A 14,967-nucleotide genomic window follows, 5' to 3' on the forward strand; every position below is an offset into this window, starting at 1 on the left:
TTTTTAGCTACAAATATTTTTATCATTGTTTTGATATTTGTATAATACCAATTTTACCAAAAGTATTCATAATTTTTACTTTCAGTCTTTTCACCACCAGTACTTCTTTTCATCACAAATTTGCAAAATAGTTCTGTTCATAGTCTGCTGTTTTCTTCAGAAGATCCGGACAAAAATAGCCAAATGTTTTGAGTGAAAATTGAAAATTGACTCAAATTTGGTATGTTGGCTCCAAATTTAAGGTTCTTTTTCAGAAATTTTGAAGAATATAGGAAAAAATGCAGAAAAATTTGGACGAAAAAATCTATTGGTGAAAATGCTAGACCAGCAATATGTCTTGTGTGTTGTGAGTTTCTTATTTGTTACTTGTGAGTGTCTTGTGAGTGTCTTGTGTCACCGTCATATTATACACCTTTGATTTGTAATAACATCTATTGTACTACTTTGTAGGAATGTACACAATGTCCTGCTGGTAAGGAATGCCCAACTACCACAGATGCTCCACTAGATTGTGCTGTAGGTTATTATAGTCTTGGTTCACAGACTGCTTGTACACCGTGCCCAGCTGGATTCTACTGTCCACAGAATGATGTAGAACCTCAGATATGTGATATTGGTTTCTATAGCAACCAATCATCTGTTGTGTGTTCAGAATGTGATCCTGGATACGCCTGTCCAGAGGGCAGTGAGAGTAGAGTACCAACTGATGGACTTTGTAGGCAAGGTAAAGAAATAATTTTTAAACTCATAGTTGCTGTCGACATAGGAAGTAAAGTAAGCAAATAACACCGAATAAACGGCAAGGTAAAGACTATGTCTAATTATAGTAAATACGTACTGCGTGCGTGACTCGAACCGGCGCTCGCGTACGGCACCTAATCGCCTAGCTTCACGCCACTACACGTCTTCCCCTCGGCCACCGGGCATCCCCAAAAAAGGATGCTTAATAACCGAGCTTATTACGTGCAGAGAACGTGAAACCCGTCCACGCGATACGCGCCACACAGCATGGCCAGAATGCGGCAAAGGCCTTCAGATCTGGCTGTAGTAGGATGGTGAAAGTAACGGTACAGCATTTTAACAGTGAATAAGTACTGAGAAATAATTTTTAAACTCATAGTTGCTGTCGACATAGGAAGTAAAGTAAGCAAATAACACCGAATAAACGGCAAGGTAAAGACTATGTCTAATTATAGTAAATACGTACTGCGTGCGTGACTCGAACCGGCGCTCGCGTACGGCACCTAATCGCCTAGCTTCACGCCACTACACGTCTTCCCCTCGGCCACCGGGCATCCCCAAAAAAGGATGCTTAATAACCGAGCTTATTACGTGCAGAGAACGTGAAACCCGTCCACGCGATACGCGCCACACAGCATGGCCAGAATGCGGCAAAGGCCTTCAGATCTGGCTGTAGTAGGATGGTGAAAGTAACGGTACAGCATTTTAACAGTGAATAAGTACTGAGAAGTAATTTTTAAACTCATAGTTGCTGTCGACATAGGAAGTAAAGTAAGCAAATAACACCGAATAAACGGCAAGGTAAAGACTATGTCTAATTATAGTAAATACGTACTGCGTAAATACGTAAATACGTACAGTGTTAAACTCTAATTTGGAAGCCATTTTAATTGAAAATATAACAGAGGTTTATAATATTAGTTTGGGTAATTTTTTTTCACTGGAATCTTTAAAAGCATTAAGAATGAACAACATTTCAGGAAATTCCTCTGTGTTATAGCAGTGTCCATTATTATTATGATTATCATTTGAAGATTTCATTTGAAGATTTTTTTCTAAGGTAAAGAAGTGAATGTTTTGGATACTGTATTGGCCTGTACTGTTGGAAATTCTTCAAAGATGGATACAACAAATTTGTAAAAAAGAAAAAAATCAACAAATTTAAAAACTTTTATAGATATTTTTTGAGCACAGTGATTCTGATTCATCAAATAAATGGCAAAAAGCAAATAAAAAGGTGTTCAAACCTGTTTCCATGGAGACAATTACTTAGTGATTTTCCCACAGTGTTAAACTCTAATTTGGAAGCCATTTTAATTGAAAATATAACAGAGGTTCATAATATTAGTTTGGGTAATTTTTTTCACTGGAATCTTTAAAAGCATTAAGAATGAACAACATTTCAGGAAATTCCTCTGTGTTATAGCAGTGTCCATTATTATTATGATTATCATTTGAAGATTTATAATATTTTTTTTTCTTAATTCTAGGTTATTATTGTGAGGATGGTCTGAATGAATTCCCATGTCCAGCTGGTACCTATGGTAACAGAACTGGTGCAACATCAGCTAACCAGGGTTGTGGCACATGTCCACAAGGTCAGTTTAAATATTACCACCAGGTTAGATGATACACAACTATGACTGATTGTCAGGTTAGGTGGCTCAAAATCACTAATAACCACCAGTCTACGTAGCTCAAAACTAATAATTACCATCACAGTCATTCTAAGTAAAATCAGAATATTGGGCTTCGCTTCTTCTTTTTTATTCATTATTTTTTGTATTTACAACATATTTTTTAATTACCACCAGCTAAGGTTGCTAGAAACCACTAATCACTATGTGGCTCAAAACATCTAATCACCATCAGGTCAGGTGGCTCAAAACCACTAATCACTATCAGGTTAGGTAGCTCAAAACCACTAATTAGCACTAGCTTAGGTGGTTCAAAATCACTAATTGCCCATGGAAGGAGCCACAACGCTATTGTTTTAGCTTTGCCCCATGATCGTTTGTCAATGTTTGTTCACAAACATTGTTTCTGTTAGCTCTCAAGCATTTGGTAATATTCGGAGCATGTTCGGAAGCGATAGACGAACCTCGCATGTAAAATGCTGAAAATGGCGTCTAGTTTGAATGCTGTTGTTTCCGGAGATCTTGGCGAACTTTAATAAAAAATTAGCAGATATAACATCGATTGGAGAAGAACTGATGAACTATCGTGAATATTTTTGTATTTGTAACGGTGATGAGACTTAATCAATGATTGCCTGTGATAATAACGACTGCATTATTCAATGGAACCATTGTCATTGCGTGGGTTTGACGCCCGAAACTGTTGAAATTTTCGACTACCGGGCATCGGCGAACACCAGCAGAAAAGATAGTATCAAAAGAAGGGCACGCCTAGACACTTTCTCTGTGATAATATTTTTTAGGAGTCCTTAGGAATTTTTGTTGTAGACACTCGAAATATTGTTCTTGTTACAGTTGCTAACAACTAAAACATGTGAAATATGTGAAGTCAAACGTTCATCTGTTGAATTTCCGGTTGTGAAATACGTATTTTAACCTATCACACCTAAACCAACCGAGTGCGCATGTGTGATGACCGTAGTTTCATAATGCGCATATATTTTATCGTCACATTTAAAAATCTGCTCGGTTGTATCAAATTCCGCTAACTCGTTACTTGTGTAAACAATCGCAAACTATCATAGACATCAAAGATAAGCTAGACAATGTCCTCATCAGGATTAGCTTGGGTTGAAACAATAGAAAATAAGCCTGTTAAGAAGCTTAAGTGGCCACTTGAGAGGCGTCGTGGCTCCTTCCGTTAGTACCTTCTATGGGTGACCCCAAACCACTAAATACCATCAGGTCCAAACCACTCATCACCTTCAGCTTAGGTGACATCAGGTTAAGTGATTCAAATCACTAATTAATATCAGGTTAGGTGGCACAAAAATTACCTTTAAGTTAAGTGGCACAAAGTTGTTGTTGGGTATCACTTAATTCAAATTTTGATCAACTTTGATACAGCAAATTTGAATTATGTTGACAATAAGGTATATACTGTATTTTGTTATTAGTAGCACATACAAGTATTATGTATATGACAGTTATATTCAATGGTACAGAATAATTGTTAATATGTGCTTTTAGAAGTGCTTTTAATAGGACATATACAATACAAATGTATTTGGAATATTTTATTTACCAAATGAATCTTCCTGACCCATCACAATTGTGACATCACATATAAATCTGGGTATATTTCATCTGTGACAGGTTTTTATTGCCCGGAGGCCACAGTAGGTGAACCAGGTAACGAGTATCTCTGTCCACGTGGTCATTATTGTTCAGAGGGTACAACCGTAGCTACTGAATTTCCGTGTCCAGGTGGTACATATAATGCTGAATTGGGTAAAGTCAGAGAAGAAGATTGTGTGGATTGTCAGGGTGGTACATACTGCCCTTCAGGTCGGTTTCCCATACCAGTCATACTAATGTAATATCAAAGTTTCTTTTGAATATTAAATATCTTAAAAGTTATTTTCCTGATGTTTCTTGGGCCTTAAAAATGTTTTGATGAGGTTTTGAGAAGTGAAAAGCGCTATGCAGTTGTCACGCAGCACATGTTTGAATGTCATATAAACAAACAATGTATTATGCACAAGTTGCAGACGTCGCTATCGAACATGACACGCCAAGACAACTATAGTGCTTTAACCATATCATCAATTTAAAACTAGTTTGGATATTCTTTTTTTGCATAATTTATAAACATTTGCGTTTAGTTTTTATTGGTCTCGTTTGTTATTTTATACGCATGTAATTTACTTCAAACCAGTATCGTTATCAACAATAAAGCTATCTCTGGATTTAATCTAACAGTAATCCTAAATAAATAAAATAAAACTGTATTGTACTCGGATTAATGATCTTATGATAAATCCTTTGAATTACTGCTGTCATCTTGCCACAGAGGGCGCACTTACCATGAAGTTACTTTGTACAAATGCCAATGAAATAACTGTGCAGTATTATTTTGCAAGAAACTTGTTTGTTTTTTTTGCATCTTGATGAGTGCATGCAATCATGACTCATTGTATCAATCATTGTATTCTATATGTATTTAATTTTAGGAAGTGCAAGTGAACGCATTTGTCCAAAGGGGAAATACTGCCCAGGTGCCACTGCAGGTCCAGTGGATTGTCCAGCTGGTACATTCACAGAGGAGACAGGAACATCAGGTACTGAAAAGATCATGTACTGTAAAATCTGTATTAAAAGCCACGGCTTCCATTAAAATGGTGGGTCTCAATTGTTCAAAAAGAATGGGTGTGGCTTTTAATACAAATTTTATAGTAATTTGGATGCAGGGAGTTTTAATAAATCACAAAATTTGAGGCCAGCTTACCAGGAGTGACTGTAACTTTCACAAAATGTCAACTTTATGAATTTTATTTTATTTTTTGTACTTATTTATTCAAATAATTAGCAGCAGTAAACTCCCAATTATCGGCTCTGTAAAAACATATACAAGTACTTGATAATACCTTTTTTTATTATGTACTAAATAACATGAATATAGAGCCGCGAATATATTGATATTTGGGCATGATTTAAAGAGTTAAGCATAAGCTTAAACGTTGCATCTTAACAAATACTAAAGTAAAGTCCAGAGTTCACTTCAAAGGGCCGATGGTCGCATGCCGTCGGTGTCTTTTTTCAGTCTCCTTGACCTCCCATCCTCTGAACCGCTTTAGCGCCCTCCCTTACTACTATGCGCCATCTAGCCTGGTCACTTGCCAGAGTCTCCAACTGCTGATGACTGATACCAGCCAGGCCAAGGCGCCGCTTTACCGTGTCCTTGAAACAGAGTCGCGGCTTTTAATAAATTAATCATTTCATTTTGTTGTCAGCTGAAACTGATTGCAAAGGATGTCCTGCTGGATATTACTGCCCAACTGGTACTGACACTCCAATTGCTTGTCTTGCTGGTACGTACAATGCACGTGTTGGACAAGATGATATTGACGATTGTAAACCATGTATAGCTGGATGGGCGTGTACTCAACCAGCGCTTATAGGACCAGATTATTCATGTGATCCGGGGTGAGTCCATTTCCTTTTTTACAAGAATTGACATGAGCTTCTGAAAATAATATATTCAACAACTTTACATGTATTATATTGTTTCCTTTACTGTTGATGTGTCGCTACAGAATAGTTGTAGATTGCGCTATACTTTATTCATTATGAAAAGTGAAATTATATTGCCCTGTGTTTTCTAGGTGCTACTCAATGGTCATTATGACCATCATACTAAGCAGTGCACATTAAAATTCCATGTAAAAATAAACAATGTGCTACACAGACATTACATGTATGCATGTCACATGGACCCTGTACAGAACGTGATGTAGTGTGATAACTATAACGCAATATGAAAACTTATCCCAATGTGATGACTGACGCAGTTTGACGGCAGTGATGCAGTAAAAAAAGCATGGCTCTCAAATAACATCATTGAGCATTAAAGTGGCATTCAGCCTTCGTAATGCTGTTAAAACTCAATACATATAGTCTATTGAGAGGTATTTGTGCTTGTGAAAATGCATGAATAGCAAGAAATCAGCCCGAAACAGACAGTGACTGGAGAGAATTTTATTTTTCGGTGGGCCACCCATAAACAAAAACAATCATGTGAGACAAAAAAAATAGTAAACAAATAGTGATGTATTTAGAACTATTGAAAAAAGAGCTTTGTTCATGTTGTAAACTTTCTTACGATTTATAATTCATCACAAAAAAAGCCACAGTAAAGTATAAACATTGAGGGTGAAATTTTGTTGTCTATGCACATTGTTTGCATATGTATCACATGATGAACAAGATTTTTTTATTATATCACTGGTATTTTTAGTCTGTTGCATCTCTGTCCCTTTAAAAATAAAATTATTTGTTTGTGCACTATTATATATTATTTCTTTATTATTTGTTTTTTTTCAGATACTATTGTCCAGAAGGTAGTGACAGTCCCAATGATATTACACATGGTTGTCCAGCTGGGACGTACACTAACTTTCATAACTTAACAACTCAGTACCAGTGTGAGACATGTCCAGAACAAGTAGCCTGTCTGCTTGGTAAGTACATGGTCTATGCTATGCAAAAGCTACGAGCCAAAATCAAAGAAATTAGTGTATCAGGTGACTACTCCAATCATGCACTGCTGTTTCTCCTGACTTTCTGTTTTATTGCAATTTTTAACTATTCATAAAAACCATATCAATTGATCAAATCGGACCAAATTTAATAACTGAATTGCTTTTCTGTCAAATGGCATCACAATCCACTATTTTGATGTAAACCAAGCTGAGTTGATCACATCTAACTAAACATATGCACCTTAATCAAATTTACCCCAAAGTCAGTAATGAATCTCAGCAAGTGTCTTTGGCCTCGCTATTGATCTGTGACACTTCTTGACATTCACATTAGATTTCACTCCTGACAATTTATTGAAAAATGCTGATGATATTGTTGTTACTGTGTATTGTGTCACCAAGACCTTATTATAGGTTTGGGTTTACATGACAAGGTTTTGTAACCATTATCCTAACATAATACAATCATTAAAAGTTAATAACAGATTCACATCCATTGTGCTTTTCTCAGTGTTTGTCCAACTATTAATTCTTATTTCAATTTCCCGTCTGTGACTTCCCAAACATTTTCTCAGAAATTCTGCAGCAGATATCAATGAAACTTGGCAGGTTGATGAACAAGTTTCTGCCGAGTATGCACGTTATTTTTTTTTCCTGATCTGAATATCCTAAGTGGGTCTTTTTTAAGATTTTCATCCAAAATTACCTCTCCCTACTGCATTGACAAAGCAACTGAGCATGCTCAGAATAAATAATTAGCTTAGATTGTATACTAGGGTTTTTAGTGATGTCATGACCTTGATCTGAATCAGTGACAGATGGGTCGTACCATTACCAATCTCAGTGGAAACTGTAGAGGAGTGTGAGGGCTACATTTTGATGGGAATTATAGTGGTGATACTGAAACAAACCCATGTCCTGGCAATATACAAAGACCTGAATTAACAAAGAAGTCAAGTTGTTATTAAAGATACATCAAGGTTTACTCAGATTTATGAATGCAGTTTCTTGAGCATGTATGAGACATAGTTTGGTTGCACTTGTGTACTCTGAGATTTTGGACCCCGGTCAATGAAAGTTTTCAGTTATCAGATTAAGGGAAATCACTTTATGATGAGTTGTACCCACATAGAGTACATATTAATTCAATTGTTTGCAGATGTTCCATGTATTATTTTAACATGAGTATTTTATAATTAAATAACAGGGACTGGGGCATTCATGTCTTGTTAATAACCACTTTCAAGAATGGCTTCCTAACCTTGTCATACGGTAATTAACATTAGTGTAAGAATAAAGTGAAACTGAATGTGAATTTATATTTCATATTTTTATTACAGCCACTGGTGGTCAGCAAAGACCTCCTGAAGCTTGTGCCCCTGGTCATTATTGTCCAGCGGGGACCGAATATCCTGAACAATTTCCATGCCCGGCCGGATCTTACACCAATCTTACAAATCTGAAAGAGCCAGCAGAATGTTATGTCTGTACTAAGGGATATTTCTGTTTGGAGGGTTCTGTGGAACCGACTGCAGAGTGCCCAACAGGGCACTATTGTCCTCCTGGTGAGTGGTGATATCATGTGTATGTCTTTTATTGTACAGTGTTACTTGTTTGTGAAAATTGTTTGATTCACAGAGGTGTTTGGTCTATGGATTCTAAAAATAGAGACTGTACATGGGTTTGCCTAGAAGGAAGCAGAGAATACCTATAAATATGGATACGACACCAGTTATATTGATGCCACATAGTGTGAAGGAATCAGCTCATAGGTGAAGAAGTGCATTTAAAACAATAATTGCATCACCAGCACTAGTAGTAGTATACTAGCGTGGCATGGGATCATCGACGACATCGTTGATCGGAGCATTAGCATTAACTCGCCGCTTTCTGCCACTGCATCTGGTGGAAACTGTGTTCTCCATAACAGTATCGTAAGATAATTATGAGAATCGAAAAGTTGAAGTTTAACAAAGGAGTTACTGCCACATTGTCTTAAGACTGAATCAAGATGGCGCGTTGACTGCCAAGATCTCAGATCACACGGGGAAAGTGTGAGATATGTGTCATAAACACCGTTAAATGTTATCACATTAAACACACATTTACTGTATGCTAACTAATTGAAACATGTCTTATTTTGACAATAGATTTACCTCAATCTGTAATTTGAGTACATGCTCTCTCTAATAGAGCAAATACAGTATATTGGGAGAATATGAACAAGCGAACATTTGGAACATTTCTTTCCTGTTTAACATATCCTGCAAATGAAAAGACATTTGTAACAAGAAAAACATTGAACCTGTGATTCAAATTATATTTCATCAACTGAAACACAGAATGACTGACATAATTTCTACTCGTAATGGTATTATGACTGAGTAAATCAAGGTGTATTTCGTGTTGTATAATATTATATGTGTAATCCCCTGAAGTTTGAAGTCATGTGATCACTACTGAATCAGACATAAGGAGTTAAAATAAGTGTCTGTGGTACATGAACAAAATTCCATTGTCATAGTCAGTGTATTAAAAGCAACACTTTTATGATAAAAATTTTTTTTCAAACTTTACATATACATCCTGTAATGTGTTAAAGTGAAATGAAAAATTATTATAATTTCCTCACTAACCAAAATGAACAAATAACTATTTAAAACTCTCCGAAACGCGACAGAATTTCCGAAAGTAATCTGGACACTGTTTAACACATTTACACATGCATCTTTTTCAGAATCTGATTCAAGATGGCTGATCACCATTTTCGTGCTAGTAATGCATTATGAATGTCATGGGCAAAATAAAAGAAATATACTGGTTCCACTTTGTATCATGTCTGTCACATGAGTGTAAATAATTATTTGACAGTAATGTTGCCTGTCACAAAAAACTGGAGGGGACTTGTCATAGACAAAGGCTTGTTTTCACTTATTTCACCACTGCACAGTGTCCTCTGTTAACGAAGTGATGAAACTTACAAAACAATTAATGAGTAATCAAAACACTTCACTGATCAAAGAAACCATTAAGTACAGTGTTACAGCATAAGGACTACATTATAAACTGTATATGCCATATTCCTACATACTGTAATTTGTCTCGCCTTTAATATTCACAGATAGTTTTATGATTGCTCAACTATTTGTAATCACCTTTATAAACTTATTAATTAACCAAAAAAGAAATGTTACATTATCTTTACTGTATGTCACTGTAATGCCATAAGTTACAGCGTGCCGTAATTTTGCGGTATTTTACAGGGTATTTTCATCCTACCATATTAGGAAATGCGAATTCCAAATATGAAATGATTACATGTGTAAGCGTCCCCTAATAATAAAAAAAACAATATGGCTGCCACCAGGGTTTGACCGGACTCCACACAAAGAAGTTCGCTGATTACGTTCTACACATTTTGGATTTCGGCATTCCCGTGATGTATCCTTTGAAGGAAAAGATGTATAATAATAAGGTTATCACGAAGATACCTCAAAATATGCACTCAGACAGTACGCTGCGCGTCGGACGATACTGCTGCTGTACTGTCTTCATGCATACTTTGAGGTATCTTCATAATAACCTCATATTATTATCAATAATAATAATAGATTTGGTTGTGTTAAAAATATTTAGTGAGAATCTGGGATCTTTCACTAATCATTCCTTTTATTTTGATTTCAGGTACTCGGTGGGCTACTGAATATCCTTGCCATGCTGGGTCCTACTCTGATAGAACAGGCAATGTACGATGGGAAGTTTGTACACCTTGTCCTGAAGGTTATTATTGTCCACAAGGTTCATCATATCCAACTTCTTGTCCACCGTAAGTTTTAGGTCATACATCCTGGCATTTCTGGGGGTATAGATGTATTATGCATGCACCTCTAATTCAACACTCTTTAATATCAACTTCGATGACAGTTGCTAAACTTTTTTTGAAAAATATATAATTAAGATTTTTCATTGATAGATTTATTTTTGGGGTTATGAATAGCATTAGCAACTTTTATCAAATTATTTTTATGACCATCTTGTTATATTCCAGTAACTTTATCTATATAGCGCATTTGTGCATGTACACCAACATTTATTGTAAACTTCGTTATTAATATATATATAACTTATTTTAACCATAGGATACCCCTCTGCTAATTATATAAGTGTGTGCAATACTATTTTTTTTTTTTAGAATTGATGTATTCATTTGTGGACAACATGTACAGATGATTTTTCAACTGCCAACAACTTTACTTTGCTGTGGGGTTCTCAGTTATTTGTTGTGAATTTCTAAAAATTCTACTTCCTGAACATCCCCCCTACATTAGATATGTCTGTTATTCTAGTTTGTGTTTACATATTTAATTGTCCAAATCAATGTTTTCATGAATTACTGTAAAATACTTAATTTTCGCTTGGAATTAATATTTACTATTTTCGCTGAAGGAGTGATTCATGAAAATAAAATCGAATGTACCTTTTTTCCTATATTTTACATTCAACTCATCAAAAATCAGTGAAAATAAATTCTATACAAAATAGCCAAAAAGTCTTTTCAGCGAAAAATTAATTCCAGTGAAAATAAATTATTTCACAGTAATTAATTTGTGACCTAAGTTATTGATGTGTTGTTTTGCAGTGGTACGTTCCGTGATGAACAACGAGGTGCAGAGCTTGCTGACTGTGGAAACTGTACACATGGTTATTATTGTAATGGTACTGGTAATGGTGAGCCAGCTCAGTGTACCAAAGGATACTACTCAGTAAGTGGGGGGATTCAAAAAAGGAACATTCTTTGCATTTGACGTGATTCACCATGCATGTTAGAGCTATTGAGTATTGGGAACTGTCAAACAACTATGTTCAAAATACTGTAGGTGCAATGTAAATACAAAGACATGGTGATCATATTGTCAATGCATAGTAGAGGTTGATGTGATCCTGTACTGCCTTAATGCATACTTTATGGTATTCTCATGATCATGCGTCTTTTTCTGATTGATAAGCCAGCAACAATTATTTTACAAGATTCATGCCTGCACCATGAATGAAAGGAACCAACTAATTGAATGGAAGGAACAACTCTGAATCGGCAACAGTGTTGTTAGCTTAGTACCCCGGTAGTATAGTATTTGTTAATCAAAACATCACTTTCTGATAAAAATACGTCTTCAGATTTCTTTTCATTTCTTTCCGTTTGAGACTATCATAGTGTAATTAAACTTAAATTCCTGGTGTTAAAAAATATTGTGAAGAATACCAGTCACACATTTTCATTTATTTTGTCTGTATCATAGATAAATAGAAATGTATATTCTAAGAAAGTTTTTGTCATTGCCCATCATGCAATTTTTTCTGTGGTTACTTAAAAATAGTTCTTATTTGATTATCTTCAAACATGGATACAATGTATCTTGTTATTATAATCTCAACAAAGTTCAATTTATAGTAAAATTATTAGTGATTTATGGTATGGGTGAAAATTAATCTAAAAAATGCCTGTTTGAGCTAATTCTGTTAATTTAGTATTCTTCTTTTTTTTATTTAGGATTGGGGAGCTGAAGAGTGTTCACTGTGTCAACCAGGATTTTACTGCAATTTACATGATACAAGTATGGAAAAAATGTGTGCTGATTTGTGGTGTCCAGCTGGTATGTGGTGCAAAGAAGGCCGCTCTACTGCCCCGGATTTGAATACCGATCCTTGTCCACAGGGACACTACTGTTTACGTGGTGATGTGGTAAGAATCAGATCATGTCATTTGCATGCACACACAGTCCAAAAAGGTCTGGAGGGACTGTGTTGCACACTGTTAACCAGAAGATGGATCAAGTTATCATTTAATTTGTCTTTGTGTTTTGTTATTTACCGATCCAATTAAAATCTAATGTAGGTAAAGCTCCAATTTTTTTTTTTTTTTTTATATTTCTATAATTTTTTTTTTTATTTTGACTATTTTGTGGTTTATACTTGCCGTTTTCATTTATTGTTTAAGGTTACCGAGATACAATATATAAAAAACAAGTAAACACCCCCAAAGAAATTCATAAATGAATAAAATACAGAAATTAAAAAAAATGAAGCCTATACTGATTTATTTACCAACATGTCACATTCTGTTATAGTGTGTTTTAATTTAAAATTCATCCTATCCAATCTACTATACAAGGCATCAAGCAGGGTTGTCAAAGATACAACAAACAATGTGTGACAAGCATTCCTGCATCATTTGAGAGCATAACTAGACTAGCTTCACCTAAACTATTTTCTCCTGCCGAACCATTTCTGCTCATCTTAAATAGTTATATACTTTAATATAATGTGGATTTCTTGATGATTTAATGTAAATTTCATCTTTATTTTACCGGTAATATTTATTTTATGTATCCTCTAGCATAATGGTGAAAAAAAGTGAATAAAGTCAGCATGTATAAGCATCAGTCACGTACATGTAGCAGCCTTGGCATGTACTGTACAATGAATGATTACGCAATTCTCTTCTCTGTTAAACATGTTCGGAAAATCGTTTTTGAAATTTATGATTATAACATAACTATTCATGAACTATACAGAATTAAATGGCAGATTTGATGAAGTTCTCTGACAAAGATATCACATGATACTGACCTGTAGGCATTGCTAATTACCATAACTTTTCTTGACAGGATGCATATCCCCGTCCCTGCCCAGAAGGTACTTACACAGATCAGAATGGTACCATGCAAGAATCAGATTGTGTCCTGTGTCCTGCTGGCTATTACTGTAATGATACTGGTCTCACTGCGCCGGTAAGTTACTGAAGTGTTACTCTATCTTTATTTTAAATGAATTCATCACTAAAAATTTATACTGTAAAAGCTTTAATTGTAATTTCACAATTTTGATATTTGGAGCATATTTACTAGTTGCACAAAATTTCAGGAATTTAGTAAAACAAATGATGTTATTTTTTTGACTTGATCACAATAAAACATTAATATCATATTGGTGTATTACCTGATAGCATTAAAAAACAACAGATTTGTAATAGTGATGATTGTTTAATTTTAAAAATATATTTACCTCATTTGGTTTGCTCTTCCAGTTCATTGTACTGTACAATTCTGTTCTAGCGCAGTTAGAAATTTACAGCTTATGTTATGACCTCCTCGTGTACATGCATGCATGCATGTGTGCATCTCCACACTTCACACGTAGTGTATCTGTGATACAATTACATGAATACAAATAGATTTGTTTCGCAATCTGATTCAAGATGGTCGAAATGCAAACTGTTTGTGCTTGAAATTCGTCAAAAAAAAAACTTACAATATTTGCCATTTCGGAATCTGATCTTGGTTATGTATAGATAGATCAAACTTAATAGTTACATATATTGGTCATTATGGAACTTTGATTCAGGTTCTTTTGTTTTTTCAGATTATATTCAAAATAGCCGACTGATGGCCATTTAATGAATGCAATTCTCAAGCCATATCATTGACATGCTCTGACCATTCATGTTCAAACTTCTATAACTTGATAACTCACAGGGACTATGTATAAATACAATTCTATTTAATCTTAATTTATTTTATTTTATTTTCTAGGCTGGTGATTGTCCACCAGGTTATTACTGCATGTTGGGAACTGCTGACCCTCATACCAACCCATGTCCTGTTGGTTTCTATTTAAATGAAAGTCCTGGTACAGAGTATGCTGACTGTACACCATGTGTTGCTGGGTATTATTGTGACAGTTCAGGTCTGGCTGATCCGCTGATATGCACTAGGGTAGGTCAAAGTTCAGATTTGTAATAATAATAATAATAAAAAATAATAATAATAATAATAATAATTTTATTGCATCCTTGAAATAAATTTTCATCAGTTAAAAGCAATAACAATGAAATACATAAAAAAATTAAAAATGCACAAGAAAAAAAAATGACATGGGGAAGTTCAGTTATAGGGTGCACTGTAGAAAGGTCAAAGTTAAAAATATGTAATTGAAATATATAGAAAAAGTGTTTTTCATTCGTACACTTAATGAAAATTGGCCAAAATATT

The 14,967-nt window shown here is 34.9% G+C and overlaps 1 protein-coding gene across 1 annotated transcript in view; it reads left to right on the forward strand.

The window, feature by feature from the left end:
* LOC100369099 (uncharacterized) overlaps window positions 1-14,967 on the forward strand; it is a 155,864-nt gene that overhangs the window by 66,677 nt on the left and 74,220 nt on the right. Inside the window, exons 28-39 of the mRNA XM_085499013.1 lie at window positions 451-724; window positions 2,232-2,339; window positions 4,035-4,226; window positions 4,892-4,999; window positions 5,672-5,864; window positions 6,762-6,898; window positions 8,260-8,484; window positions 10,604-10,745; window positions 11,559-11,682; window positions 12,468-12,659; window positions 13,585-13,707; window positions 14,509-14,691. Coding sequence (XP_085355139.1) covers window positions 451-724; window positions 2,232-2,339; window positions 4,035-4,226; window positions 4,892-4,999; window positions 5,672-5,864; window positions 6,762-6,898; window positions 8,260-8,484; window positions 10,604-10,745; window positions 11,559-11,682; window positions 12,468-12,659; window positions 13,585-13,707; window positions 14,509-14,691 — 2,001 coding nt within the window. The remainder of the gene's footprint in view (window positions 1-450; window positions 725-2,231; window positions 2,340-4,034; window positions 4,227-4,891; window positions 5,000-5,671; window positions 5,865-6,761; window positions 6,899-8,259; window positions 8,485-10,603; window positions 10,746-11,558; window positions 11,683-12,467; window positions 12,660-13,584; window positions 13,708-14,508; window positions 14,692-14,967) is intronic.

Source organism: Saccoglossus kowalevskii, chromosome 5, assembly GCF_978046115.1.
Source record: "Saccoglossus kowalevskii chromosome 5, keSacKowa6.1, whole genome shotgun sequence".
NCBI classification, from domain to species: Eukaryota; Metazoa; Hemichordata; class Enteropneusta; family Harrimaniidae; genus Saccoglossus; species Saccoglossus kowalevskii.